General features: G+C 50.5%; 1 protein-coding gene across 4 annotated transcripts in view; it reads left to right on the top strand.

Moving 5' to 3' along the window:
• Positions 1–27610, top strand: part of PPFIA4 (PPFI scaffold protein A4) — a 3163248-nt gene that overhangs the window by 1058705 nt on the left and 2076933 nt on the right. Inside the window, exon 1 of one of the 4 annotated variants that reach the window (XM_085600219.1) lies at positions 18698–18812. The exons of the other annotated variants lie outside the window; for them this stretch is intronic. Coding sequence (XP_085456345.1) covers positions 18741–18812 — 72 coding nt within the window. The 5' untranslated portion in view covers positions 18698–18740. Of the gene's footprint in view, positions 1–18697; positions 18813–27610 lie in introns of those variants that run through there. 4 annotated transcript variants of the gene reach the window in all.

Raw genomic sequence — 27610 nt, 5'->3', positions numbered from 1 at the left:
TAGGATGCTTGATTCCGGTCCAGGGAAGACATGGCTTGGCAGTTCGGGCTGGACTGTTCCCATGAGGCACAGGGTCAAGACTGATTTGCATATGGCCATGTCTAAACTGGGGTGGTGTAGTGGGCAAAAGAACGATGGATTTAACCCAGATCTCTTGACTGGGGGAGAATGTCTGCATTGTCAGCATTCCGTCCATCAATTGTTTGTTGTAACGCTTTTCGCCCTAAGTGGGATGGGTATTCCCAGACGTGGGACCCGTGCTCACTACGCCACTGGAGTCAAGCTATCCTGGCTGATGACGGCTGATAGCCAGAAACCGGTCCTAGGATGCTTGATTCCGGTCCAGGGAAGACATGGCTTGGCAGTTCGGGCTGGACTGTTCCCATGAGGCACAGGGTCAAGACTGATTTGCATATGGCCATGTCTAAACTGGGGTGGTGTAGTGGGCAAAAGAACGATGGATTTAACCCAGATCTCTTGATTGGGGGAGAATGTCTGCATTGTCAGCATTCCGTCCATCAATTGTTTGTTGTAACGCTTTTCGCCCTAAGTGGGATGGGTATTCCCAGACGTGGGACCCGTGCTCACTACGCCACTGGAGTCAAGCTATCCTGGCAGATGACGGCTGATAGCCAGAAACCGGTCCTAGGATGCTTGATTCCGGTCCAGGGAAGACATGGCTTGGCAGTTCGGGCTGGACTGTTCCCATGAGGCACAGGGTCAAGACTGATTTGCATATGGCCATGTCTAAACTGGGGTGGTGTAGTGGGCAAAAGAACGATGGATTTAACCCAGATCTCTTGACTGGGGGAGAATGTCTGCATTGTCAGCATTCCGTCCATCAATTGTTTGTTGTAACGCTTTTCGCCCTAAGTGGGATGTGTATTCCCAGACGTGGGACCCGTGCTCACTACGCCACTGGAGTCAAGCTATCCTGGCTGATGACGGCTGATAGCCAGAAACCGGTCCTAGGATGCTTGATTCCGGTCCAGGGAAGACATGGCTTGGCAGTTCGGGCTGGACTGTTCCCATGAGGCACAGGGTCAAGACTGATTTGCATATGGCCATGTCTAAACTGGGGTGGTGTAGTGGGCAAAAGAACGATGGATTTAACCCACATCTCTTGACTGGGGGAGAATGTCTGCATTGTCAGCATTCCGTCCATCAATTGTTTGTTGTAACGCGTTTCGCCCTAAGTGGGATGGGTATTCCCAGACCTGGGACCCGTGCTCACTACGCCACTGGAGTCAAGCTATCCTGGCTGATGACGGCTGATAGCCAGAAACCGGTCCTAGGATGCTTGATTCCGGTCCAGGGAAGACATGGCTTGGCAGTTCGGGCTGGACTGTTCCCATGAGGCACAGGGTCAAGACTGATTTGCATATGGCCATGTCTAAACTGGGGTGGTGTAGTGGGCAAAAGAACGATGGATTTAACCCAGATCTCTTGACTGGGGGAGAATGTCTGCATTGTCAGCATTCCGTCCATCAATTGTTTGTTGTAACGCTTTTCGCCCTAAGTGGGATGGGTATTCCCAGACGTGGGACCCGTGCTCACTACGCCACTGGAGTCAAGCTATCCTGGCTGATGACGGCTGATAGCCAGAAACCGGTCCTAGGATGCTTGATTCCGGTCCAGGGAAGACATGGCTTGGCAGTTCGGGCTGGACTGTTCCCATGAGGCACAGGGTCAAGACTGATTTGCATATGGCCATGTCTAAACTGGGGTGGTGTAGTGGGCAAAAGAACGATGGATTTAACCCAGATCACTTGACTGGGGGAGAATGTCTGCATTGTCAGCATTCCGTCCATCAATTGTTTGTTGTAACGCTTTTCGCCCTAAGTGGGATGGGTATTCCCAGACGTGGGACCCGTGCTCACTACGCCACTGGAGTCAAGCTATCCTGGCTGATGACGGCTGATAGCCAGAAACCGGTCCTAGGATGCTTGATTCCGGTCCAGGGAAGACATGGCTTGGCAGTTCGGGCTGGACTGTTCCCATGAGGCACAGGGTCAAGACTGATTTGCAGGCGGAGGAGCCTAGCGCGCAACCAAGATGGCCGCGTAGGTGCGAGGCTCCCGAGGACCTCCGCGACCTCCTACATATATCCTGACAATATCCTGTCCTAGATGAGGGGACTGTGTTGGTGAGCCCAAGCTGAGGTGGCACCCGCTTTCCGCTTCCAAATTGGACCTCGGACTCCGGCGGTAGCACCGATTGAGATTTCCGGCCTTCTCCACGCCGGACCCCGGATTGGAGTTGTGGGGTGATCCGGAGGCAAAGTCAACAACAGCGGCGGGCTGGGCGTGGCAGCTCGCGTACCCCGCACTTTCACTTTCGCTTTTGCACCCTCCTAGCTGTCTCGGCGGGGTTGGGTTGCGGGGCACTGTGAGGTAGTGTGGCCCCGTTGGGGTGCCCTGCCGGCCCGCCGGCTGTGGCTTGCCCCGTGGCCCAGTGGTGACCCCCCCCCGGATCCCGTGAACCGGCTTGCCCGCCCTTTACGACGTGCCTGGCACAGCAGTGGGACTGGAACCATGTCCACAAAGCAAGATGGAGATCGGGCAAAGGTGAAATCGACCCGACGTGGCGCAGTCCACCAGTCTAACAGCATGGACCGCTATACCCTCCAGAAGGGATCTCCCGAGGTGCCGCGTAGGTCCCCTGAGGGTCCGACTGATGCTCCTGCTCTGCCCGCGGACCTGACCCTGCGAGACGTGATGGGCGCCATCGCTGAGATGAAGGCCTCGGTGGACCAGCGCTTTGATACACTGGCGCAGAAAATTGACTCGGTCCTTGTGGATGTTGGCCTGGTAAGGGCCGATTTATCCAAGACTAATGACCGGGCCGATTCGTTGGCCCACACCACATCGGGCCTCACGACGGATGTGGCAGCCCTCCAAAAGGAGGTGCGCCGGCTTGGCCAGGCGAGCGCGCTGATGGATCGTCGCCTGGAGGATTCTGAGGGTCGGGCCCGGAGGAACAATGTCCGTATTCTCGGGGTGCCTGAGGGACGGGATGAGGCGGCGGCGGATCTATTCGTGGAGGACTTGATTCTCACCCACCTCCAGCCCTGGGGACTGAGTAAATTCTTCGCGGTGGAGCGGGCCCACAGGGTTCCCGGGGGAAGGCCCAAGGCCGGAGCCCCCCCGAGGCCTCTCATCGCCCGGATTTTCAACTTTCGGGACAGGGACGCTATCCTGCAATCCTCCAGACTACAGGGGCCGGTCAGACTCGACAATATGGACATAAATTTTTATCCTGACTTCACCCCAGCGGTCCAAAAGCAGAGACTAAGCTTTCTCGGAGTTAAGCGTCGTCTACGGGACCTAAATCTCAAGTATGCTATGCTTTTCCCGGCTAAGCTGCGGGTGGAGTTGGATGGCCATACGCACTTTTTTGATCGTCCCGAAGCAGCCGGGGACTGGTTAGATACCTTGCCTGGGGATCGGGATCGGGGGGGTGGGGGGGGAGCGGTGGGGGGAGAGGGCCCGCCGGATCAGGACTGAGGGACTAATATTATGCCTCGCTCTGGACAAAATTTATGTCACTTTAGACTGTTCGCCTGTTCGAGTAAGTCTCCTCTTGTGGAGGTCGTGTGGGGTCTCTTGGGGGTTCTCCCTCCTCCTCTGGGGGTTTAGTTAGTTTCACCATCTATGGGGCGACAGGCACACTGCACTTTGGGGGGGCTGTTTGGGCTCATGCAGGGGTGCAGGGAGGGGGGAGTTCTGTTGGGGGGGGGGAGTTGGGGTGGGGTGTTGTTGTTCGTTTTTACCACAAGGCAAACCCTTTTCTGTATTGTTTTTAAGGTGCTCTCCGGGGGACGATTGATGGCTCCTGTGTGTGATGGGGGGTAGGGAGTTGACTTTGTTGTCTTGGAACGTTAATGGACTGGGGGATAGGATCAAACGAGGTGTGGTCCTGCAGTATTTGAAACGAATCTCACCCGATGTAGTCTTCCTGCAGGAGACACACCTTATTGGAAACTCTTTTTGTGCCATGAATCGGCGTGGCTATCGTTTGGTGGCCCACTCGGGCTTCACATCGGGTTCACGGGGTGTGGGCATTATGGTGAAGAACTCGCTCCCATTGGAAATTGATGAGGTGTGCCATGATGATAGGGGGCGCTATGCTGTTTTAGTGGGGAGAATGGAAGGCAAAGTAGTGGTTTTTGTATCGGTATACGTCCCACCGGGGTTACAGGCGACCACTTTTGCAGACTTGGGGCGCCTCCTCCTGGGCCTTCCGGGGGGACTCCTAGTGGTTGGGGGGGACTTCAATGCAGTGGTTTCTGGGACTCTGGATCGTCACCCCCCTAGGGACCTCCCCCGGGCCCAGGCGTGGCTATCTGGCCTCTTGGATACACTGGGATTGGTGGACTGCTGGCGCTTAAAACATCCCACGCAGCAGCAGTACACTTTCCACTCGGGGGCACATGGTAGCCTCTCACGGCTTGATCATGTCCTTGTCCCGGCGGCCTATGCTGGGAGTGTGGGGGAGGTGCGCCATCTGGCGCGGGGTATCTCAGATCATTCCCCGCTCCTGTTCCATTTTGATGTCCTTCCGAGGGGTGAGGGCAGGGTAGTTCCCATCAATGCCTGGTACCTGCGCGACCCCACCATTCGCGCTGCTGTGATTAAATCCCTGCAGCGATACTTTGAGGAGAATGTGGGGTCCGTCCCTTCGGCTATCTCCTTGTGGGAAGCCTTCAAGACAGTTCTCAGAGGAGAGGCCCTGTCCCTCATTTCCCATGCCCGGAGGCGCGAGCGGGAGGAGGTTACCCGGGTGGAGGCCGAAATTGCTGAATTGGAGGGTGATTTAGAGGGCGGAGTGACGGATGCTGCACTGCATGTCCTACAACTTAAGCAGGCGGCCTACAGGGCCCTCGTCACGGAGGCGGCCGTGGGGCCTCAGTAGGGAGCAACAGGGGCGACTGTATGATGTGGGTGATAAGGCGGGCAAACTGATAGCGTGGTTGGATAAAAAGGAGAGAGTGAATCGTGTGGTCCCGCTGATTGAGAGGACGGATGGTGTGAGTGTCACCGAGCCAGAAGAAATTGTCTCCTGTTTCGCGGATTATTTCCGCGAGGTGTATTCTCCGGTCTCTCCTTGTTCGGAGGAGGACTCCCATTCCCTGCTTAGGGATATCGCGCTGCCCTCCCTCTCGGAGGAGGACAGGGTGTCGCTGGATGCCGCTCCTACATCCGACGAAATTGCCCTCGCCATACGTTCGGTTGCCTCTGGCAAGGCCATGGGCCCAAATGGCATCCCTATCGAGTTATATAAGTTGCGACCAGATGTACTGGCGCCCCACCTCCGTGCGATGATCCTGGCGGCCCACTCGCTGGGCTCCCTCCCGCCGGACCAGCGTCTGGCTACTATCGTGGTGATCCACAAGGAGGGGAGGCCTCGGGACCGGGTCACATCCTATCGGCCTATCTCGCTTTTAAATGCGGAGCCCAAAATTCTCGCCAAGGTGCTGGCCAATCGGCTGGTCGGCGTGGTGGGCGACCTGGTTCACCAAGACCAGTCCGGCTTTATCCCCCATCGCAATACAGCCCTTAATCTGCGGCGCTTGCACGGGGTGCTCGCACGTGTCCCATTCGTGCGGGAGCCGGCCATTTTGGCGTCCTTAGACGCCACTATGGCGTTTGACACGCTTGAGTGGCCATACATTTGGGCGATGCTGGCGAAGTTTGGATTCGGCCCGGGCTTCATCAGTTGGGTCAAATTGTTGTACTCGGGCCCATTGGCGCAGGTGGTGGTGAATGGAAGAGTTTCGGCCCCATTCGAGCTGGGCCGGGGCACGCGACAGGGCTGCCCCTTGTCGCCGCTCCTGTTTGCGCTGGCCTTGGAGCCCCTGGCGGTGTGGCTGCGGTGGCACCCCTCCATCCGTGGACTCCGTTGGACCCCCGAATATGAGGACCGTGTGTCCCTATACGCTGACGACATCCTTTTGTACCTAGCCTCCCCACGTAAGTCACTCATAGTCCTGGTTGATGTTATACGTTCATTCGGCCGGAACTCAGGCCTTGTCATCAACTGGGCTAAATCATGCGTGTATGTGCTCTCTGGGGAGGCTCCTGTCCTTCCGCGGGGTTGTCCGATTCAGATTGCCTCTCAGGGGTTTCGATACCTGGGTGTCTACATTACTCTGGACCCAGAGGCTCGCTACGAGCGGAACTTGCTTCCCCCTCTCCAGCGCTTGAAGGAGGACGTCGTGCGCTGGCGGCGCCTGCCGCTTTCGCCGCTCGGCCGGGCGGCGTTGTTTAAGATGATGTCGTTGCCACGTTTCTTATACGCTCTCCAGAACACTATGGACCCAGTCCCGGCGCGCTACTTCAGTGAGGTGGAGAGTTTACAGCGCCGACTGTTCTGGGACGGGAGGCCGCGCATTGCCCTGGCGAAGTTGACGCTCCCATGGTATGACGGGGGGATTGCCCTCCCGGACATTAAACGGTATTACTGGGCCTCCCAGCTAGCTGCAATTAACCATGGCCTCTATGGGCCCCCCTTGAATCCGGCGTTTGAGATGGACAAGATGCTACTGCCCGGTGGCGACTACAATCGAGCGCTCTACTCTGGCGCGCCCGACGCTCGCTTGACGGGACCTACGCGTGTCATGGTCAGAGTATGGCATGCGGCTAATGCAGCTATGGGGTGGAAGGACCGTTTGACCCGGGCGTCACCGCTGTATGCGTCTGAGAAGTTGGGCTCTCTCTGGACCTCGAAGGGCTTCGCGAAATGGGACATGATAGGCATCAGTAAAGTGGGGGATCTCTGGTCGAGGGGAGGATTTAAAACATTCGAGATGCTGCAGACGGAGTTTCAGTTGCAGGGCAGTGAATACTTTCGATACCTGCAGATCCGTCATGCACTGGGCTCCGTCTTCCCAGACGTCGCCTCCATCCCGGAGTCTTCCCCCCTGGAGGATAGAGTGCTAGATGGCCACGTCCCAGACAGCACGATCTCCCTTATTTATAAAAAACTGATTAATGATCGATCGGGCTTGCTGATTGGCCTTCGCGAGGCTTGGGTCGCCGACGGTCTGGAATTGGACGATGAGGACTGGACCTCCGCGGTGGCCTCTCCGAAGGAGGTGGCTATACCGGCTCGCCTTCGCTTCGTCCAGCTTAAGATACTCCACCGGGTCTACATGACGGGGCCAAGGCTTCAGCGTATGGGCTATACTGAGGATGGATTGTGTAAGCGTGGTTGTGGTGCCGTGGCGACCTTCCTGCATATCTTATGGGAATGCCCGAAGGCGGAGCGATTCTGGCGCGGTGTGCACGAGGTCTTGCGAGTGGTTACGCGTGTTGCGCTGCTGCCGGAAGCGAGGAGATGCCTGTTGAATGTGTGGGAACCAACTGACTACTCGGCTCCGCAAACGTGGTGGGTGACTCTGGGATATATGATTGCTAAGCGTGACATTGCGCAGCTGTGGGGATCCCAGAACCCCCCGACGGTGTCGGCCTGGAAAGAGCACATGGACTGGTGCATGTTTCGAGAAAAGGTGGTGTATGTGGCGAGGGGTAAGCCTGGGACATGGGTGAAAGTGTGGGGCCCCTGGAACGCCTACCGTGGGAGTATTTGCGCGCCACCATTGCTGCCTGCTGCCTCACCAGCCCCGTCCCCTTAGCTGACCCCTTCCCCTAGCCCCGGGCACAGGGTTCCCCCAGTCCTCGCTCTGTTTCCCTTCCCCTCCTTGGATTCCTCTGATAGTTGGGGTTCCCCATTGGGGAGCACGTGCTGCTACTTTCGACCGTAGGGTAGCCTTGTGGGTGTTGTTTTTTTTTGTTGTTTGTATAAAATGAAACCGCACTGTGACGTATTATGGCTGTGGCCCATGATGTTGATGACTCCTGCTTATGCTCCTTTGTAACGCCAAGTGTTCTATGAACGTATGCCATATGTTTCTGCCATTCCTAGCGGCCGGCCGGAAGGTTGTGGGCCCATATTTGTATATTCTTGAGATTTGTAATAAACGGTTTCAAAAAAAAAAAAAAAAAAAAGACTGATTTGCATATGGCCATGTCTAAACTGGGGTGGTGTAGTGGGCAAAAGAACGATGGATTTAACCCAGATCTCTTGACTGGGGGAGAATGTCTGCATTGTCAGCATTCCGTCCATCAATTGTTTGTTGTAACGCTTTTCGCCCTAAGTGGGATGGGTATTCCCAGACGTGGGAACCGTGCTCACTACGCCACTGGAGTCAAGCTATCCTGGCTGATGACGGCTGATAGCCAGAAACCGGTCCTAGGATGCTTGATTCCGGTCCAGGGAAGACATGGCTTGGCAGTTCGGGCTGGACTGTTCCCATGAGGCACAGGGTCAAGACTGATTTGCATATGGCCATGTCTAAACTGGGGTGGTGTAGTGGGCAAAAGAACGATGGATTTAACCCAGATCTCTTGACTGGGGGAGAATGTCTGCATTGTCAGCATTCCGTCCATCAATTGTTTGTTGTAACGCTTTTCGCCCTAAGTGGGATGGGTATTCCCAGACGTGGGACCCGTGCTCACTACGCCACTGGAGTCAAGCTATCCTGGCTGATGACGGCTGTTAGCCAGAAACCGGTCCTAGGATGCTTGATTCCGGTCCAGGGAAGACATGACTTGGCAGTTCGGGCTGGACTGTTCCCATGAGGCACAGGGTCAAGACTGATTTGCATATGGCCATGTCTAAACTGGGGTGTTGTAGTGGGCAAAAGAACGATGGATTTAACCCAGATCTCTTGACTGGGGGAGAATGTCTGCATTGTCAGCATTCCGTCCATCAATTGTTTGTTTTAACGCTTTTCGCCCTAAGTGGGATGGGTATTCCCAGACGTGGGACCCGTGCTCACTACGCCACTGGAGTCAAGCTATCCTGGCTGATGACGGCTGATAGCCAGAAACCGGTCCTAGGATGCTTGATTCCGGTCCAGGGAAGACATGGCTTGGCAGTTCGGGCTGGACTGTTCCCATGAGGCACAGGGTCAAGACTGATTTGCATATGGCCATGTCTAAACTGGGGTGGTGTAGTGGGCAAAAGAACGATGGATTTAACCCAGATCTCTTGACTGGGGGAGAATGTCTGCATTGTCAGCATTCCGTCCATCAATTGTTTGTTGTAACGCTTTTCGCCCTAAGTGGGATGGGTATTCCCAGACGTGGGACCCGTGCTCACTACGCCACTGGAGTCAAGCTATCCTGGCTGATGACGGCTGATAGCCAGAAACCGGTCCTAGGATGCTTGATTCCGGTCCAGGGAAGACATGGCTTGGCAGTTCGGGCTGGACTGTTCCCATGAGGCACAGGGTCAAGACTGATTTGCATATGGCCATGTCTAAACTGGGGTGGTGTAGTGGGCAAAAGAACGATGGATTTAACCCAGATCTCTTGACTGGGGGAGAATGTCTGCATTGTCAGCATTCCGTCCATCAATTGTTTGTTGTAACGCTTTTCGCCCTAAGTGGGATGGGTATTCCCAGACGTGGGACCCGTGCTCACTACGCCACTGGAGTCAAGCTATCCTGGCTGATGACGGCTGATAGCCAGAAACCGGTCCTAGGATGCTTGATTCCGGTCCAGGGAAGACATGGCTTGGCAGTTCGGGCTGGACTGTTCCCATGAGGCACAGGGTCAAGACTGATTTGCATATGGCCATGTCTAAACTGGGGTGGTGTAGTGGGCAAAAGAACGATGGATTTAACCCAGATCTCTTGACTGGGGGAGAATGTCTGCATTGTCAGCATTCCGTCCATCAATTGTTTGTTGTAACGCTTTTCGCCCTAAGTGGGATGGGTATTCCCAGACGTGGGACCCGTGCTCACTACGCCACTGGAGTCAAGCTATCCTGGCTGATGACGGCTGATAGCCAGAAACCGGTCCTAGGATGCTTGATTCCGGTCCAGGGAAGACATGGCTTGGCAGTTCGGGCTGGACTGTTCCCATGAGGCACAGGGTCAAGACTGATTTGCATATGGCCATGTCTAAACTGGGGTGGTGTAGTGGGCAAAAGAACGATGGATTTAACCCAGATCTCTTGACTGGGGGAGAATGTCTGCATTGTCAGCATTCCGTCCATCAATTGTTTGTTGTAACGCTTTTCGCCCTAAGTGGGATGGGTATTCCCAGACGTGGGACCCGTGCTCACTACGCCACTGGAGTCAAGCTATCCTGGCTGATGACGGCTGATAGCCAGAAACCGGTCCTAGGATGCTTGATTCCGGTCCAGGGAAGACATGGCTTGGCAGTTCGGGCTGGACTGTTCCCATGAGGCACAGGGTCAAGACTGATTTGCATATGGCCATGTCTAAACTGGGGTGGTGTAGTGGGCAAAAGAACGATGGATTTAACCCAGATCTCTTGACTGGGGGAGAATGTCTGCATTGTCAGCATTCCGTCCATCAATTGTTTGTTGTAACGCTTTTCGCCCTAAGTGGGATGGGTATTCCCAGACGTGGGACCCGTGCTCACTACGCCACTGGAGTCAAGCTATCCTGGCTGATGACGGCTGATAGCCAGAAACCGGTCCTAGGATGCTTGATTCCGGTCCAGGGAAGACATGGCTTGGCAGTTCGGGCTGGACTGTTCCCATGAGGCACAGGGTCAAGACTGATTTGCATATGGCCATGTCTAAACTGGGGTGGTGTAGTGGGCAAAAGAACGATGGATTTAACCCAGATCTCTTGACTGGGGGAGAATGTCTGCATTGTCAGCATTCCGTCCATCAATTGTTTGTTGTAACGCTTTTCGCCCTAAGTGGGATGGGTATTCCCAGACGTGGGACCCGTGCTCACTACGCCACTGGAGTCAAGCTATCCTGGCTGATGACGGCTGATAGCCAGAAACCGGTCCTAGGATGCTTGATTCCGGTCCAGGGAAGACATGGCTTGGCAGTTCGGGCTGGACTGTTCCCATGAGGCACAGGGTCAAGACTGATTTGCATATGGCCATGTCTAAACTGGGGTGGTGTAGTGGGCAAAAGAACGATGGATTTAACCCAGATCTCTTGACTGGGGGAGAATGTCTGCATTGTCAGCATTCCGTCCATCAATTGTTTGTTGTAACGAGATCTTGGTTTCATCAGACACTGGTGTTCAGGAACCTCTGGGGAGCCCCAGGAACCTCGCACCAGGGACAGTGATAGGCTTCCTGCAGAATGACCCAGCACGATTGGTGTCCATTTCTTCCTGCTTCCGTGATCCAGTTGAACATTTCAGATAAGCACCTGCCGGGCTAGCCAGCTAGTCAAACCCAAGGGCATTTGTGGCTCATTTTGGACCCAATATGCCTTTGTAATGGTGCTCCTGCATGACAGTTGCACCTCTGAGATTGGCATACATCCACTGTACCCCACGTACGCAATACGAGACATTCTCTCTTTTCCGTGCACATAGCCGTGAAACACCCTTTGCGGCTGCATTCGCTATTTTTTGCATTAACCCAACGTTCAAGAACATTTAGGTTTGCAAACACCTTTGAAAGCCCCCAATGAGATACAATGTGTCCTACTTTGGTGAGTAGATTTTACTACGCTCCATTTTGGTTAACACTATCTGTAGCCGAAGCCTTTGTGCAAAACGGGTATTTGTGCCTTATTCTGTGCTGCATCCATAATGCATTACATTGTCTTTTCTGTTTGTAAAATTCGTCAACATACATTTCTAAGGCTTATGAAAATTGTAGCTACACAGAGTTTTCATCATATTGAAATTGTGCTCTCAAATTGTAATGTCTTTTTCTAGGGGCTGTTCTGTGTTGACTTCAGTTGAGTGCCCAATGACACACTGGACTGAGCTTCTCAAAGCAGGATTACTGTTTGAGAAACATTGACTCATTATGCGATATTGTGTTGCATTTGGTATTGTTTTAAAGACTGTGTAGTACTGTGCAGCCGCGGTCCGTGCAGGTAACAGTGGTGGGGCGTTGGGGCTGTGTAGGGGAGATTTCGAGGGATGATGCTGTGGAAAAATCAATTATTTATTTAATTTTCCCTCTGCATCGTCCCTCGGAATCACCCTTTACTCGGCCCCACCACCCCACCGCTGTTACCTGCACAGACTGCGGCTGGTACTGTGTTTTGTACACGCTCTATTTGATTTAATCTTATTTATGCTATAAATACATTTTACATTCGTATGTTAAAAGTTAGCTTGTTGCATAAACCCAATGCTTCACTGGACATTGATAATTTAATGTTCTTTGGATTAATGTGCTGTGCTGTAGCTAGACTGACCCCCACACACCCTCTCTTGAGTTATGCCAGGAACTGCTCAATTACATCTACCAAGTCAAGGGCGGGGCCATGACCCCCACTTTCTGATGCAGTGCATAGCCTCTGTGCTGATTGATAGGAACCCTGAGATTTATTTTATTTAGAGAGCTCCGTGGCTCCCAGAATCGCCCCCTCTAGAAAAACAAGCCTGACAACTACCACCACAAAAAGCATCTGCCAAACCTTGCTGTCTGGACAAAACTGCACCTCAGAAGTCGTGGCTGGCACGGTTCAAGGGTGGTGCGGCTGATGTAAAATTGTTTTTTAAAATAAAACCACTTACCTTATCACTGCATCCCACGTCTCTCCTACATCAGACTTGGCTGATTGGGAAAGCACTGCCAAGCTCCCCTGACCAATCACAACGCTGCAATGCAGTATTGTGATTGGTAAGCACCCAGGCTCCCCTGACCAATCACAACGCTGCAATACAGCATTATGAATGGTCTGAGCACCGTGGCTCGCAACTCAGACGGGAACTGGGGGCCTGGGTATGTTCTCCACGCAGGCTGTAATGCAGCCCGCATGGAGGACATGCAAAGTGCGCATGATGGTTTGGCTAGCCCGAGACGGACGGTTTGGATTTGGATTTGGATGTGGATTTATAGAGCGCATAGCTACCCTTGGGCATCCCAGCGCTAAGAGGACCTAGTTTATTCCAAGTGGGGTCGGTGCAGGAAAATGTTTAGGGAAAGAGCCAGGTTTTTAATTTTTTTCGGAATGATAGTAAATTCTGCTCACTCCTCATGGGTAGTGGGAGGGAGTTCCATAGCTTAGGCGCGTTATAGGCGAACCTGCGGCCGCCCGATCTTGCCTTTTTTATTCTCGGGATGGATGCCAGTGCAAGTGAATCAGATCTTAGGTGACGGCTAGCTTTGTGAAGTTTCATCAGGAATCTGAGTATTGGGGGGCCTTTATCTTGCAGGATTTTGTGCGCTATGCAGAGCGTTTTGAACGTAATGCGCTCTTTTACTGGGAGCCAGTGTAGGCTCTTGAGGGCAGGTTTCGCCGAGTTCCGTGCTTTGGTTCCCGTGAGGACTCTAGCTGCGGCGTTTTGGGCCACCTGGAGTTTTTGAATGACTGATGCAGGGGCTCCCAAGTATAGGATGTTACCATAATCAAGTCTTGAGTTGACCAGTCCCTGCATCAGTAACTTCCTGGAATGGAAAGGGATCAGGTGGAAGATCTTACGGGCCATACGGATTAGGCCGAAGCAGGTCCCTGATGTTTTCCTGGCCTGGGTTTTGAAATTAAGGTCCTGGTCAAGCCAGATACCTAGACTTTTGACTTCTGTTTTGGGAGTAGGGTAGGTGCCCATGCAGGCTGGCCAGGAAAGGTTTAAGGGTAGTTTGTGTTGATTGCCCAGTAGGAGGATTTCGGATTTATCGCCGTTGAGCTTGAGTCTAGAGTCCGACATCCATTGTGAGATCCCTTCTAGGCAACTGGCGAGGTTTCCTAAGCTAGAGTCAGAGTGGTTAATGGACACCACCAGCTGGGTGTCGTCAGCGTACATCACTGACTTGACACCGAAGGGAGTGATGATGTCTTCGAGGGGGGCCATATAGACATTAAAAAGTGTGGGGCTAAGGGAAGAGCCCTGAGGGACCCCACACTGCATAGGCAGGGGTTTAGACGTGGAAAAGCCGTCTGATACCTGAAATGATCTTCCTTCGAGGAAGGATTTAATCCATGCGAGGGCTGAGTCGGTGATTCCCAGTTGGCTCAGCCGGTGGACCAAGATGGAGTGGTCCACCGTGTCGAAGGCGGCACTTAGATCGAGGAGGATCACTGCCACTGATCCTCCTGCGTCTATGATGGCTCTCGCCTCTTCGACAACTGCGAGCAAGGCGGTGTCGGTGCCTTGGCCCGGTCTGAAGCCGGTCTGGGAGTCGCGTAGTAAGTGATTGGACTCCAAAAAGGAGGATAGCTGTTTGTTAGCTATTCGTTCAGCCACTTTACTAATCCCTGGAAGAAGTGAAATCGGCCTGAAGTTGGAGGGGTCTAGAGGGTCCAGGTGGGCTTTCTTTAGGAGGGCTTTGACCGTAGCCTTTTTCCAGTTGGCTGGCACGGCGCCACTCCTGAAGGAGGCGTTTATTAGATTGGTGAAGGGTTGGGCAATGGTGGGGGCGACCAGTTTCATCTTACTGATGGGAGCAGGGTCCGCTGGTGAGCCACTTTTTACAGCTTTCAGGGTTTCTAAAAAAGTTTCCGTGGAGATCTGATCAAAGGCTCGCAGGCAAGGAGCCTCCGGCTGAAGGGGGGATGCAATAGGATGGAGAGAAGCGGAGGGTGCGGGGAGTGAGGTGAGTATTTTATCAATTTTTGCGGAGAAGAAGTTGGCCATTTGATTGCATCTCACGCCTTCAGGGTCAGGGGGGGGGGAGGGTCCTGGATTTTGGTGAGGAGCCGAACTATGCGGTATGTTTCCTTTGCTGAGTTAGCTGCTGCCGCAATCTTTCCGTCAAAGAAGGTGGCCTGGGTAGATTTAATTGCGGTTTTATAGAGCTTGATAGCGCTTCTGTATTCGTTTTTGGAGGCTGTGGACCAGTTTTTCCTCCAGGCGCGTTCTAGTTTTTTGCAGCTCTTTTTTAGGGAACGGAGTTCCTGGGTGTACCAGGGAGAGTTGGTCGATTTGTTCCTGCTAGGCATTGGTTTGAGTGGCAGAATGGTATCTAAGGATTGATGGATCCAATCCTGTAGCTGAGTTTATGCTATGGACGGGTCTTCGTCCAGGAGGGGGGAGGTGGAGGATAGAGCCTGAGCCCAGGCGCTGTTGTCCAGTTTTTTCCACGGGCGATCCGGGGGATGGGGAGGGGGTTTACCCAGAGGTTCGGTGGATAGCAGTAGCTCGAATGGGACCAAGAAGTGGTCTGACCATGGAATAGGGATAGGGGGCCTAGCTGTGAGACGGGGGAGGTTGGAGAACACGGGATCCAACAGGTGACCTTTGATGTGAGTAGGGAGGTTATTGAGTAATTCGAGGCTGAGTGAACCTAGGTCGGCTTTGAGGTCCATCGCCGGTTTGTTGGAGGGGTCGTGGAGATGGAGATTTAAATCTCCCAGTATCGTAAAATTCGGCGTAGTACAGGCCAGGGAAGAGATAGAGTCAATGAGTGACTCGCAAAAGTGACGAATTGGTCCAGGGGGACGATAAACTAATAGTCCCGAGAGTGTGAGCGATGGTGGGCGACTCACTGAGAAGAGGATGTTTTCGCAGTCCAGTATGGGACTATCTCTGAATTGACATGCGAGGTAGTCTCTGTAAACAACAGCGATTCCTCCGCCAATGCCTACGGGTCTGTTGTGGAATTTAATCAGGTATTCCGGTGGGAGTGACTGAACGATATCTGGCTCTGATCCTGCTGTGAGCCATGTTTCCGTTAGGAATAGGATTTCGATGTCGGAGTCTTTCAGGAGCAGATTAATTTCCGTTTGATGCTTTGGGAGGGATCTGCAGTTAAGCAGGGCCATATTGAGGGTGATGGGTTTCAACTAGGGGTGGGCGGAATTTGCGGAATTAACCTTCGCAAATTATCGCGAGAATGTTTAAAATTATCGCAAACAAGCAGAAATATCGCGAAGATGCGGAAGTTTTTTTCCGGCATGTTCGCGCGATTTTCTGCATGGTTGCGGGTCGCCAACTTACCCATGTGGCTGCTTGCGGGCGCGGCCATCTTGTTTTGAGTTGTTCTCGCGGTGCATGATCGCGAGAAGAAAGACGTGATCGCGCGACGCATGACGTCACTGCGGGCGCGAACTGTCGCGAGACAGCGCAAATGGCTAAAAACAATACAACATCTCATGGAGAACGCGACCGGATCAAGAAAACTTGTCGGCGAACGCAGGGATTCAGGTAAGGCGATCGCGCGCGCGCGAGAATGTATCATTTTACAGCGCGAGCAAGAAACAAATTATCGCCAAGCTGCGGAAACCGGAATTTTTGACATTTTCGCGCTCTCCGCGGAACGCAAAAATGTCAAATTATCGCAATTTCCGCGAACGGAACGAAATTTTTGCCCAGGCCTAGTTTCAACGTTGGCTCTAGGTGGAAACTGTACGAGCATGAACGGCAGCAAGAGTTCCCTTCAGCGAGCGAGATCGAGTTGCTGCAGGGGGGCGGTTAGGGGGATTCGGAGTTCCAGCAAGGTGTCCCTGGAGTAAGTGGTGGCCTGGGAAGGGCGGACCAGGGGTCCGGGCTCTGGGCGCGGTCTGGCGCGGACGGGCGCAGACGGGCTTGCCTTAGGCGGGCCTTCGGCGCGCAGACGGCGCTCCCGCTGCGCTCGTCCGCTGCGCTTCCTGAATAGACACATTTTAGTAGAGTGGGGGGGTGTGGTCAGCGAAGTGGGCGTGGCCTGAGTGCTCGACCAGGTGGCAGCAATTAGGCAATTTTCCCTACGTCAGCGCTAGGGTCCGCTGCGTGGGGGTGCTCAGGGAGATAGGCGAGTGAATTAAAACACACAGTAACAAGTGACTCCAATTTTTAAAAACAAAGCAATCTCCCGGCTTCCGCCTCAGGAGTAAACAGACAGTCTTCGGTCAAAGTGTTATTGCGCACTTAGGAGTGGGCAAACCACTCCTCCCCTGCAAAGCAGATGTAAACAATAAAATGATAATAACATTACGTTATTATAATTTTATTGTTCCTTAGTTACAGTGCTTAAAAGCAGTGGGGCGACGCTTCTCTGCCTTGACGGAGGAGCCGCCACTGCGAAGGAGAACCCTTCTTAGGCTTCTCATTAGAGTCCTAGTCGGCGCCTCTCCACTGGTGGAAGAAAAAGAAAAACCCTAATTTACTCCCATGACCTGTTTAGGTGTCCCAATCACTACTGTGCAGTCTCTTTAGACATAAGGCAGATCAGTGCATAGTGCCCAGCCGTGCTCTGTGCATGTCACAGGGCTCCCTACACACACTCCAGAGTACTTTGGACCCGATTTAAGCTCCTTGAAGACCCACAATAGCTAAATTGCCCACCCTCTCCACCGTAGCCCTGAGCTGTGTGTTTGCGTTGTATTGTCCCACTTGTCAGTCCTTTCTCGATGTATGTGCACTATTGTGGTTCATGTAGTTGCTATGTGCACAATGATGTATGTAATGCAGTCGCATCACGTGTTACTTTTCTGGCTAAAATGCTCTCCACTCGCATCAAAATAAATATGTGTTTCAGGTTGCCCCCCCTGCCCCCCCACCCCTCTCCGATTGGCGGTGCCCTTTTAGGTTTTCAACAGGTAATGTGAGGGGCCGAACTAGGTGGTACCACTGCAGTTCAAACCTTGTAGCACCACTGCACGGGCAGCGTCTCGGCGCTATATTGCATGCATGTCATTATGCTTCTTTCTACAACTTTGCATCCTTAGAGTGCATTCTGTCTCTTGTTCCTAAAAGTCTGCTTGAAAATGTTGGGTTTGAGTTAAAACCTCCACCTGTCACCTGTCCTTTTCTTTCAGAACGACCTTCTGCGTACTTTCCGTCCGCTGCAGGCCCCTCTCCCTCAATACAGCCTACTCTTATCGCGTGCATGGTTGCCTTAATCTCTAGTATTGTATTCTGCGAAGTGTCAGCACCTCCTCTCCAAAAATCCCAACCTGTCATTCTTTGAAAGTCATACTGTTACTGTGCAGCCCAGCGAGGCCTTATGGAGAAGCGTGCTGCCCTGTGAGAAGCGTTTCAACGACGCATCAGTTGTTATAAGCGCTATCTAAATATAATTGCAGTACAATACAGAGCCCTCAGCAAGTCAGGCGACAGAGTCCATTTGAGAGGGAATTATTCTGCGGCGTGGGCCTCAACGTCCCAGAATGCAGTATGTATATGAAGTTCCATTTGTGTCATACATTTTTTTTTTATTAAGTCAAGCTTCCAAGTGCTGAAAGGAGGATTGGTGCAAAAGTCACCTCCAAAGCACCTGGACACGTCAAACCAGTGAATCAATTGTGGAATTATGAAGAGTAGCGGCGCACCTTTCCTTTCGCTCCGGCTGCCTCCTGCCCTACTTACGGCAGCTTTGCCATTGACAGCCAGATACAGTTTGTAATTGGGATTCTCTGGAGAGATGTCTTAAGCCAGATCCGAGCTGGTTGCAGGCACCCTCCCCCCGCGCCTCATCAGACCCTATATTTTCATGATCCCATAACGATCCTTCTCTGGCGCGGCATATGATGAACCCTCCCCAGCTCTACCCCCGTAGACGCAGGCAATCCTTCTTAAAATCAGTTTGCAGCCTGGCTGCCGCTGAAGGCGGCCCACGCTCTCCAGACCTCCAAGCCGCTCCGATGACAGCACTGGCTGAGGCGAGGAGGCAGCCGGGCATCGATAGGGCTTAAAGCGCTCCGGGGCGAGCCGCGAGCCATCCTCGCGAGCGGGAGCACAGTATCGAGCGCCGCGAGCCTTCCTCTAGACCGGATGCTCTGGATCGCGCGCCGCGTTGGGGAGCCAGGGATCTACACACCTCACCGCTGGCCGAGGCTGGACATGGTTCTTCGCCATGAGCGCAGGGGGCAAGCCTGGAAAGATCCAGCTGCAGAATGGAGTTAACTTCAGCACATACATGTTTCAGGTAAGGGCACTGGCGCAGAATCATTAAAGCGCCTAGACTACCCATCCAACACTTAAAATACACCAATGTCATTGACACACTTTAACGCGAACCAAGGGCAAATCTTTTAAATTAACGCATACCATAATTAGTAACTAGGGGAAAAGCAATTCAGCAAAGTGTTTTACTTCTAGTGGCGGGGAGAGGGGGAATTCTTCCTCCTCAATGTTTTTTTTTTTTAAATTGATCCAACCATTCATTTTACAGCACTGTTTTCATAATATATTATCTAAAAAGCAACAAGGGCTCTGTGAAGTTAGAACTGGGAACTCATGAAATAGTTTAGGGCTTACAATTCCAGGAGCATTGTTTCTCTGCAGTACCACGTCCTCCATGAATGAGTCAATGTGAGAAGTGCCCTCAGCTTCCCAGGGCTGCTTTCACGGCTGAATGGGCGGGGAAATCCCCAGTCTATCTCCGTAATCACTTTCCTTTGAGAAGGTGTTTTTTAGTTTCCGAAGGCGTAGACGCTGGATATAATGAGAGATAAGGAAGATTTTGTTTTGAATCTAGGGTTGCATTACATAGTAGTTGCATGCAGAAATGCTCTGATTACTTACCAGTCATCTTCAGTACTCTGAGTCCTCAGGGGAGTAGCTTCATTTGGTGCAGCAGGTGCAGTGCACCGGGGCCCAGAGGCCTGAAGTGGCCCCCTGAACCCTGATTATTGCTCAATTGTATTGTTCAGACAGCAGTCAGAGGGTCTGAAATACCTTTTCAGGGCTATGTATGTGGGTGGCACAATCAGTGCTGCAGGCCCACTAGAAGCATTTGATTTACAGTGCACTTTACTAGGGACTTACCAGTACATCAAATATGCCAATCATGGAGAACCAATTGTAACAACAATTTACACAGAGAGCATATGCACTTTAGCATTGATTAGCAGTGATAAAGTGCCCAGAGTCCTAAAACCAACAACAGGTCAGGAAAAAATAGGAGGAAGAAGCAAAAAGTTTGGGGATAACCCTGCAAAAAGGGCCAAGTCCAACACGGATGGTGTTAATTCAAGACTGTCTATTATGGAGCAAAAGGTTCACTTCCGGTTGGACATTTCCTTTGAATCTCTGTCGGCGGCAGCTGCCGTTTCTGGTTCGATTGTCTCAGCTTTGGCGGCACATAAGAAGAAGGTCATGAAGGCACTTCTTTGTCAGCTGCCTTTTAATGGAGCGAAACTGTTTGGCCCTCTACTAGAGAAATAATTAAAGAAGTCTGTAGAGACAGTAAGATTCTGCTTAGCGGCAAGGGGTCTGGGGGTTTGCTTACTGGTGGGCGTTTGGGAATTCCTCCACAGCTATGAGAGGACATGCTGAGCCCTTTTGTGGAAGGGGAAGAGGCCGTGATAAGTCCTGCAACATCCAGCAGGTGCCACCCATGCCAGTTCAACTCAAAAAGAATGACTGTCAGAGGGTGATAGGCCGAATCAGAGAATTTTTATCCGTTTGGTCAAGAGACATCACCGATGCCTGGGTTCTTTGTGTGGTGGTAGGGGAGAGGATGTGGCCTAATGGCCAGAGCAGTGGACCTCGAAGCTGGGTAACTGGGTTCGAGTCTCAGCAGGGACGCTCAAAATCCTGTGATTCTGGGCAAATCACGTAATCTCCCCGTGCCTAACAAAATGAATGTGTCTGTAATGCAACTGGTGCTCAAGTAAAGCACTATGATACCTTCAGGTCGAGTTCGCACTACATAAAACAAAAAAAAGGCTATTCTATTGACTTTTCTTTCCGGACTTCAGATCTTTTTGTACCAACTCCTCGGAATCCTCTGAAATTCCAGGGTTTACAGAAGAGAATCTTCGAGCTTCTCCAAAAGGGAGCCATCATTCCAGTCCCCGAGTCAGAAATTGGTCAGGGATATTATCCTCTGATGGTCCTGGTACATAAGGCATCAGAGGGTTACTGCCTAGTCTTGAATCTCAAGACACTAAATTCTTATGTTCCCAGCCAAAAATTCAAGATGGTGAGTTTGCAGAAGATATTACCCCCTTTTTATTCTCAGTCATTTCTGGATTCTTTGGACCTTTTAGATGCCTATTTCCATATCCTAATACATCTACTTTCACAGAGATTTTTTAGGTTATTTGATCTGGGGCAGCCATTCCAATTCTGTTTGCTTCCCTGTGCCGTGCTTCAGCCCCTATTGTGTTCATGAAAACCCTGGCCCCGCTGGTGGGTCTTCTACATACCCGGGGATGTTTTTGTTCCCCACCTAGACAATTGGATAATTTCTTCCTCCTATTTCCTTAAGGCCCAGGAAGAAGTGAAGTTGGTGCGAGGTTGCCTGGAGAACCATGGGTTCATTGTGAATCTCAGCAAGTCCCATCTCATCCCATCTCAGGTGCTCCTGTTCATAGGAACACTCTTCGATACGAAGTTGGGAAGGGTGTTTCTTCCACCAGTGCAACCACAGCATTTCCGGTCCCATCTTGGGACTCTCCTAACGGCTCAGTCTGCTTTGTCAAGGGACTGGTTGAGGGGGACATGTCTGTCTCCGCATTTCTGGTTCCTTAGGCTTGCAGGCATCTTTTCCATCTAGTTTATCATCTACTAGCGCACTGGAACACAAGATCCCAGTATTACGATGCCTTGGTGCCAGCCACAATTTCTCGGCAGCTACACTGGTGGTTGCAGCCGGTGAACCTTGCAAAGGGGATGTACTTGGACTCACCAGTACCTTGTTCCCTGACAACCAATGCGAGCACTTGGAGTTGGGTGCTACACTCAGGACTCTTCCTTCTCAGGGATTTTAGTCAACCACAGAGAGCTGGATGACTTCAAATTGGAAAAAGCTGGCAGCAGTTTTCAAAGCTCTTCTGCACTTTGCCCCAGTTCCCAAGGACAAGTGTATTCAGATCAGAACGACAATCAAGTGGCCTGAGCCAATTCAAATAATTTGGTGGAGGAACTCATTCTCCTCTTCTGGTGGATCAGATAGGGGCATCTGACTGCAATTTCTCTTCCGGGGAGTGAGAATGGTCGTGCGGATCAGCAGAGTTGCTTAATCCCTTCCTCAGTGTCTTTGTCCTTGTCGCCTCTTATTTTCCAGGAGATTATGGAGGGGTTTTGGAGACCTTGACTGGGTCTTTTTGCTACGTAGGATGCCCTTCTACTGAGGTTTCACACCCTTCTCCCTTGTGTGGAGGCTTAGAAGGTAGACGTCATGCGTTTCCTCTGGCAGCAGGTCTTATTTTTGTCTTTATTCCCTTTCCTCTTCTCAGTAGAGTTTTGGCAAACATCAGGAGGAAAAGGGAGATGGTCCTGTCAGTAGTCTTGTTTGGAAGTCATTAACTGTGGTAGCCCCTACTGCACAGTTTGGCCATTGCTCCAAATTAGAAATTTCCAATATCCCCTCCTCTGCTCAGTTTTTCTCATTTGTACCACAATTCGATCAGATAGCTGGCATTGGCAGTTTGGAAACTGAAAAGAGAAGGCTAGTCAATTTCAGTTCCTCCTTGAGAGTGACTCTGTCAATTCAGAATTCTAGGACAGTCAGCACTCTTCATGTTTATGAGAGACACTGGAAGAATGTTTCTGTCTGGTGTTCATCAAGGGGGTTTATCCCAGACTCCTTTGAGTGTGGATCTATCCTGGAGTTCTTGCTTGATGAGTTATTGATGGGGCTATCACTTTCTACTTTCTGTAGCCAGTGTGCTGCCTACATGGCTATCAGGGGTATCTCTTTCCTCCCCTTTGAGTCCTTGGCCTCTCGCCTTTTTCGGAGTTTCTACCTCAAGAGACCAGTAGTTTTTTCTCCTGTTCCCCGCGGGATCTCCCTTATATCCCTAATGCCTTACAGAGGCCCAGGATATTGTACTTCCTGCCTTTTTTACTTCCCCCATCTACGGAGGAAGAAGTTCTGTTGCATTCTCTGGATTTGACGAGGGCTCTTGTTATTTATCTGGAGAGAACTGCCTCTATTCCTCAGGAGGATTTTCTTTTTGCCACTTTTGGTGTATCAAGGCGGGTTCATCACTCTAAGTCAGCAACTATTTTTCGTTGGGATAGGTCTGCCATTTCCTTTACCGATCTTCACTCTGGGGTTTCTCTTCCTCCTGTGATTCAGGGGTGTTCGGCAAGGAGGGTTGTTTACTCATGGGCATCCCTTAAGGGCAGAATATCCATGGGTCTATGAGCCTAAAAAGAGCTCCAAAAGCAAATGGCACAAGAAGAGACCTTATGGTGGAATCAGTGGAAATCCTTTTAAAAGGACGGAATCCCATCACTCACCGTAGTGACATGCTTCATCATCTGGGCTCTCCTCATGGTTGCAACCTAGTGCAACCAAGGCCTACAACCCCCGCTCTGAGCGGGTGGAGCTTAGGGATGTTTTCAAGTGAGATGGATATAAGTAGGATTTGCTACAATCCAACAGATGTGAAGAACCGAGATTTCTGAGACTGGTGGGTGCAGTGCAAAAAATGTGAACGGTGATGTGCAAGTTAAAATTGGTTATCAAAGAAAAAAATCTTTATTCATTATCTATTGGTCACCAAGTTAAAAACAGTGCAGATGCAGTTCTGAAATAATAACTGCATAAGCCCAGAATCAAGGTCTACATGTTTCAGCCATTTTGATTGAATTTAATCTTGGCCTTCCTCAGGACCTAAATATAATTATGCTACTGCGTGTGTGAATCGTGAATACAGAGATCATAAAGAATAGGTTGAACCAATTACAACCTACCGACCTGACATCTAGGTTCTCAGTGAATTATGGTGTAGTGATGACACCTAGACAAATGAAAAAAGACAACAACAAAAAAGTAAAAAACAAAAAAGTCAAATACTCGTGCCAAATGCTAAATCTCTGCGAGGGTCCAAATGACCCCTTGTTGCTGTTCGCTGAGTAATATACTCATGAAAGTATGTGTAATTTCATGCTTACCTATAATGCACCAGAGAACTGCCTCGCCTCCCGTGGCTACAGCTCAGGAAAAGAGGCCTGTTCTAAGAAACAAAAAGATGAAGAAACACAAACTAGGTAATGACGAGGCATAGGGCAAACCACAGATTCTCTAAAGCCTATGCTGCCTGTTTGAGTTTAAAAAACCAGACACTCGTACAGTGCTGGGCGTAACAATATTCTGATGTGAAAGTATATAACACAACACTAGGCTTACAGAGTGAGGGCTGTTTCTGTCCATATTGATAAAGCAGATCAATAGAACCACTTAATATCTAGCACATATCGGAGAACAAAGCTATTACATACAAAATAACTTCTTTTCAATGATCAATAAAAGGTTGTTTTATCGTTCATTGTCGTACACATGCAAACATTGAAAATAAGTTATTTTGGGGTATGCTCTGTGTTAAACACAGAGTTCTTCAATCACAGTACAATAGACGGGTGTTCTGTCTATTGAACTATCGCACTACGGAGGTATGTAATACCTTTATACTCCGATATGTGCTAGATATTAAGTGGTTCTATTGATCTGCTTTACCAATATGGACAGAAACAGCCCTCACTCTTGAAGCCTAGTGTTGTGTTATATAATTTCGCATCAGAATATTGTTACGCCCAGCACTGTACGAGTGTCTGGTTTTTTAAACTTAAACAGGCAGCATAGGCTTTAGAGAGTCTGTGGTTTGCCCTATGCCTCGTCATTACCTGTTGGATCTCCATTTTGGTTTGAGATTTTTTACAATGGGTAAATACTGTGCCCCGAACACGGAGGGGCAGATTTACAAGCCCCTTGAGTGACTTTTGCGCTGCAGTTGCGTCACTTTTTTGACCCAACAGCGGCGCAAACAATGCGGCCTATTTACAACGTGATGCATCTAGGGAGATGTGTCACGTTGTAAAGCCCTGCGTCACATTATACCTGCGTCAGGTATAATGTATGCAGGGGGGGCGTTCCCACGCAGGAAGGCCTCGTAAAAGTGACTCAGTGAAATCTACAAGATTTCACTGCGCCACTTTTAGGACGCCACTGCGTCAAAATCTTACGCCTGCTTAAAGTAGGCGTAAGCAGTGACGCAGTGTAGTGGGAATAGGCCTCAACACGTATTGCTGGAGTTGCGTCCTGCTTGCGACACGACTCCAGCAATGCGTGACTTTTCCACCAACAGATGCGTCAGAATTTCTGACGCATGTGTCAATCCTTGTGCCATAGTGCGCCGTATTGTAAATACGGCGCATCTATGGTGGCGCAAGGGTTTCTAAGGGTGGCGCAGGGAAAGTGACGCATCTGTACAGATGCGTCACTTTCTTGTAAATCTGCCCCATAGTGCTCAAAGGTGACTGTGACAAGGAAGACTATGACTGAGTGATAAAGATTACCAGTGAGTAATCTGAGCATAACCTCCTTGTCGCAATCCTTACAAGTGAGCGCATATCCAAGCTAAATGATAACAATTAAACAAGTAGTGACTTGGGTCAGTCCCATCTTTATGGTTCAGGACTAGGAAATATGCCATATTGGGAATAGTGATTCAGATTTCTTTCAATTTTAAGACTGGGAAGGTATGTACCTTTGCCTAAGTGAGGCTCATGTGTAAGGCCTGAGACAAGGAAGCGGTAACGCAGCTCCCGCCATTTAACCCCTTCGCTGCTGCGGACATTCCGCTGCAGCGCTGGGGGGGGCAGGGGGGCAGCGCGGTGGGCCTGTGCTCATGACGGAGCCGCTCCGTCATGAGCCACAGTTGAGCTGTGCTCATGACGGAACGGTTCCGTCATGACTCCGCCCATTTGCGTTGTCGCCCCGCACAGGCGGGGAAACAGCGCCGCGCAGGCGGAGCGGCCGCCAACAGGATTGTCATGACGGAACCGTTCCGTCATGAGCACACGCCAACCGTGGCTCATGACGGAACGGTTCCGTCATGAGCGGGGAAGGGGTTAAATCATTTGAAGGTATTTTCTAAATCATTGTACCTATATTTGTAAATCATTTTAAGGTTTTGCAATATCTGGATCAGTGTGTAAGAGATTTGGATTAACTCTTTGGTTTTCAGACAGATGAACCAAGTCTTTCAGGATCAAGCAGGCCTAGGGTATATGTAAAGAAAATACAAAGAACAGACTTTTGATGTGTGATACTTGTTCACAATTATTCATAGGCACTCTTCAAATCCTCTCCTCATCTGGTAATATTTCCTCCTCTAAGTTTGAGGCACTAGGGTCAGTGGTGAATTTTTCCTTATAATGGGATCATTTCGCATGTTTTCTAGCATTTCATGATAAGCTTGCTAAGTGAAATTCCCTAGATTACTCGTGCTTTCAAGTCTGTTTAGGTAAAAATTCCAAGACAGAAGGCATGGTGGGAACAACGTGACCAAGAGAGCAGCTGCTGTTCGCGGCACCTGTATGCTTTTTTAATTTTTTTTTATTGCATGAAATTCACACTAAAATATAATGCTCACTGCTGGGTTTGCATTTCGTGTATTTTTACCTAATGGTTTTGAAATTTCGGATTATTACACAAAACGAAAGTATGCAGATTTCTCACACCCCATGTCACTGGAAATACAACATTACTTGGAAAGCAGCGCCGATCCAGTGCTAATTTCATTTGTACGTCTCTCAACAAACTTGAAGACGTGGGTGTCAAGAGAAGTTGGCTTCCGTCTAGTGCGGCAGCGCGTCGTGACGCAGGAGTGCGAGCGCCAGCGAGGAGACGTAGGAGTAGAAATAGTTGTAGAGCTGTGATCTGAACAATTACTATTTTTATCCACATATGAAAGAAAGCGGGCCACCTCTGTACGACAGGATGCAGGCTCATTGTGCGTTGGCGAATAAATTACTACTTCTAACAGGACATTTTTCTCTGTAACAATATTTTGTCAGAGAAAGTAAGAATCTTGCACTTCAAGGAATGACTTGGGAAACAGATCCATAATGATATTGAAGGAATTATATTGTATGTTGAGATTTCGTTGCCTATTAAATGTAATGTCTTGTATTTGTCCTGCTTTTGATAATGTGTGAGCAGATTTTTGCTTGTCACCTTGCATAGTTATGGATGCACAGCTCTAAAGAAATATACGTTTTGTGAATTTGGTTCATTTGGGGCTATTTTATAGTGCGGAATTGGAGAGCACAAGGTTTATTAGAATGGCTGGGCCAAGCACCAGAAATCTTGAAAGCCTTCCTGTCAGAACAAGCCAGTAAATAAAACGGGCAGGGATATGAAATGGCTCATGCTTTATGAGATGAGAATTGGTAAGGTAGGGCACTTTGACAATTAAAGTGCCTGGCATTTAATTAAATTCAAGAGATCGTTCATCATGGAGTGCTGACAGAGGCAGACGCGAGCTGTCATCAGAGCACTTTCCAAGTGGCGGCAGCAGCGGCAACGATGCAATCTGGGCCTGCAGTGGCCGGTGCAGTCGCCCCCTTTTTCTCATAGTATAATGTGCAGCTGTCATCTGGGGACACTGCAGAGAAGACAATGTGCTAATTTCGTGGTAGCCCTTAATCAGGGAGATGACATGATTAATAATTACCATTACTAGTCTTTCAGTCCTTTAGCCCACTTCTCTGCCTTTTCTAAGTACCGTTAATAACAGGTGTTACTATTACCCAAGTGATGGTATTCAGTGGACCATCTGACCTTGAGGGCTAGGTCAGACTTGCTGAGATCTGAACTCTTAAACTTCATATCTTATGTGTTATAATGTGGTTAACATTATGCAGCTCTCCTCGTGCTGCTATGAAATCTACATTGTTCTATATCATCCGTGTGAGGTTCTATTGTGTGGCGGTTGGCGAGCGGGATTTCTTGTCTGGCCGGCTGGTTGGGTGACTGAACTGTTT

This window comes from Triturus cristatus, chromosome 1_2 (genome assembly GCF_964204655.1).
Source record: "Triturus cristatus chromosome 1_2, aTriCri1.1, whole genome shotgun sequence".
NCBI classification, from domain to species: Eukaryota; Metazoa; Chordata; class Amphibia; order Caudata; family Salamandridae; genus Triturus; species Triturus cristatus.
The sequence above is the reverse complement of the archived record's forward strand: the minus strand, read 5'-3'. Positions and strand labels throughout refer to the sequence as shown.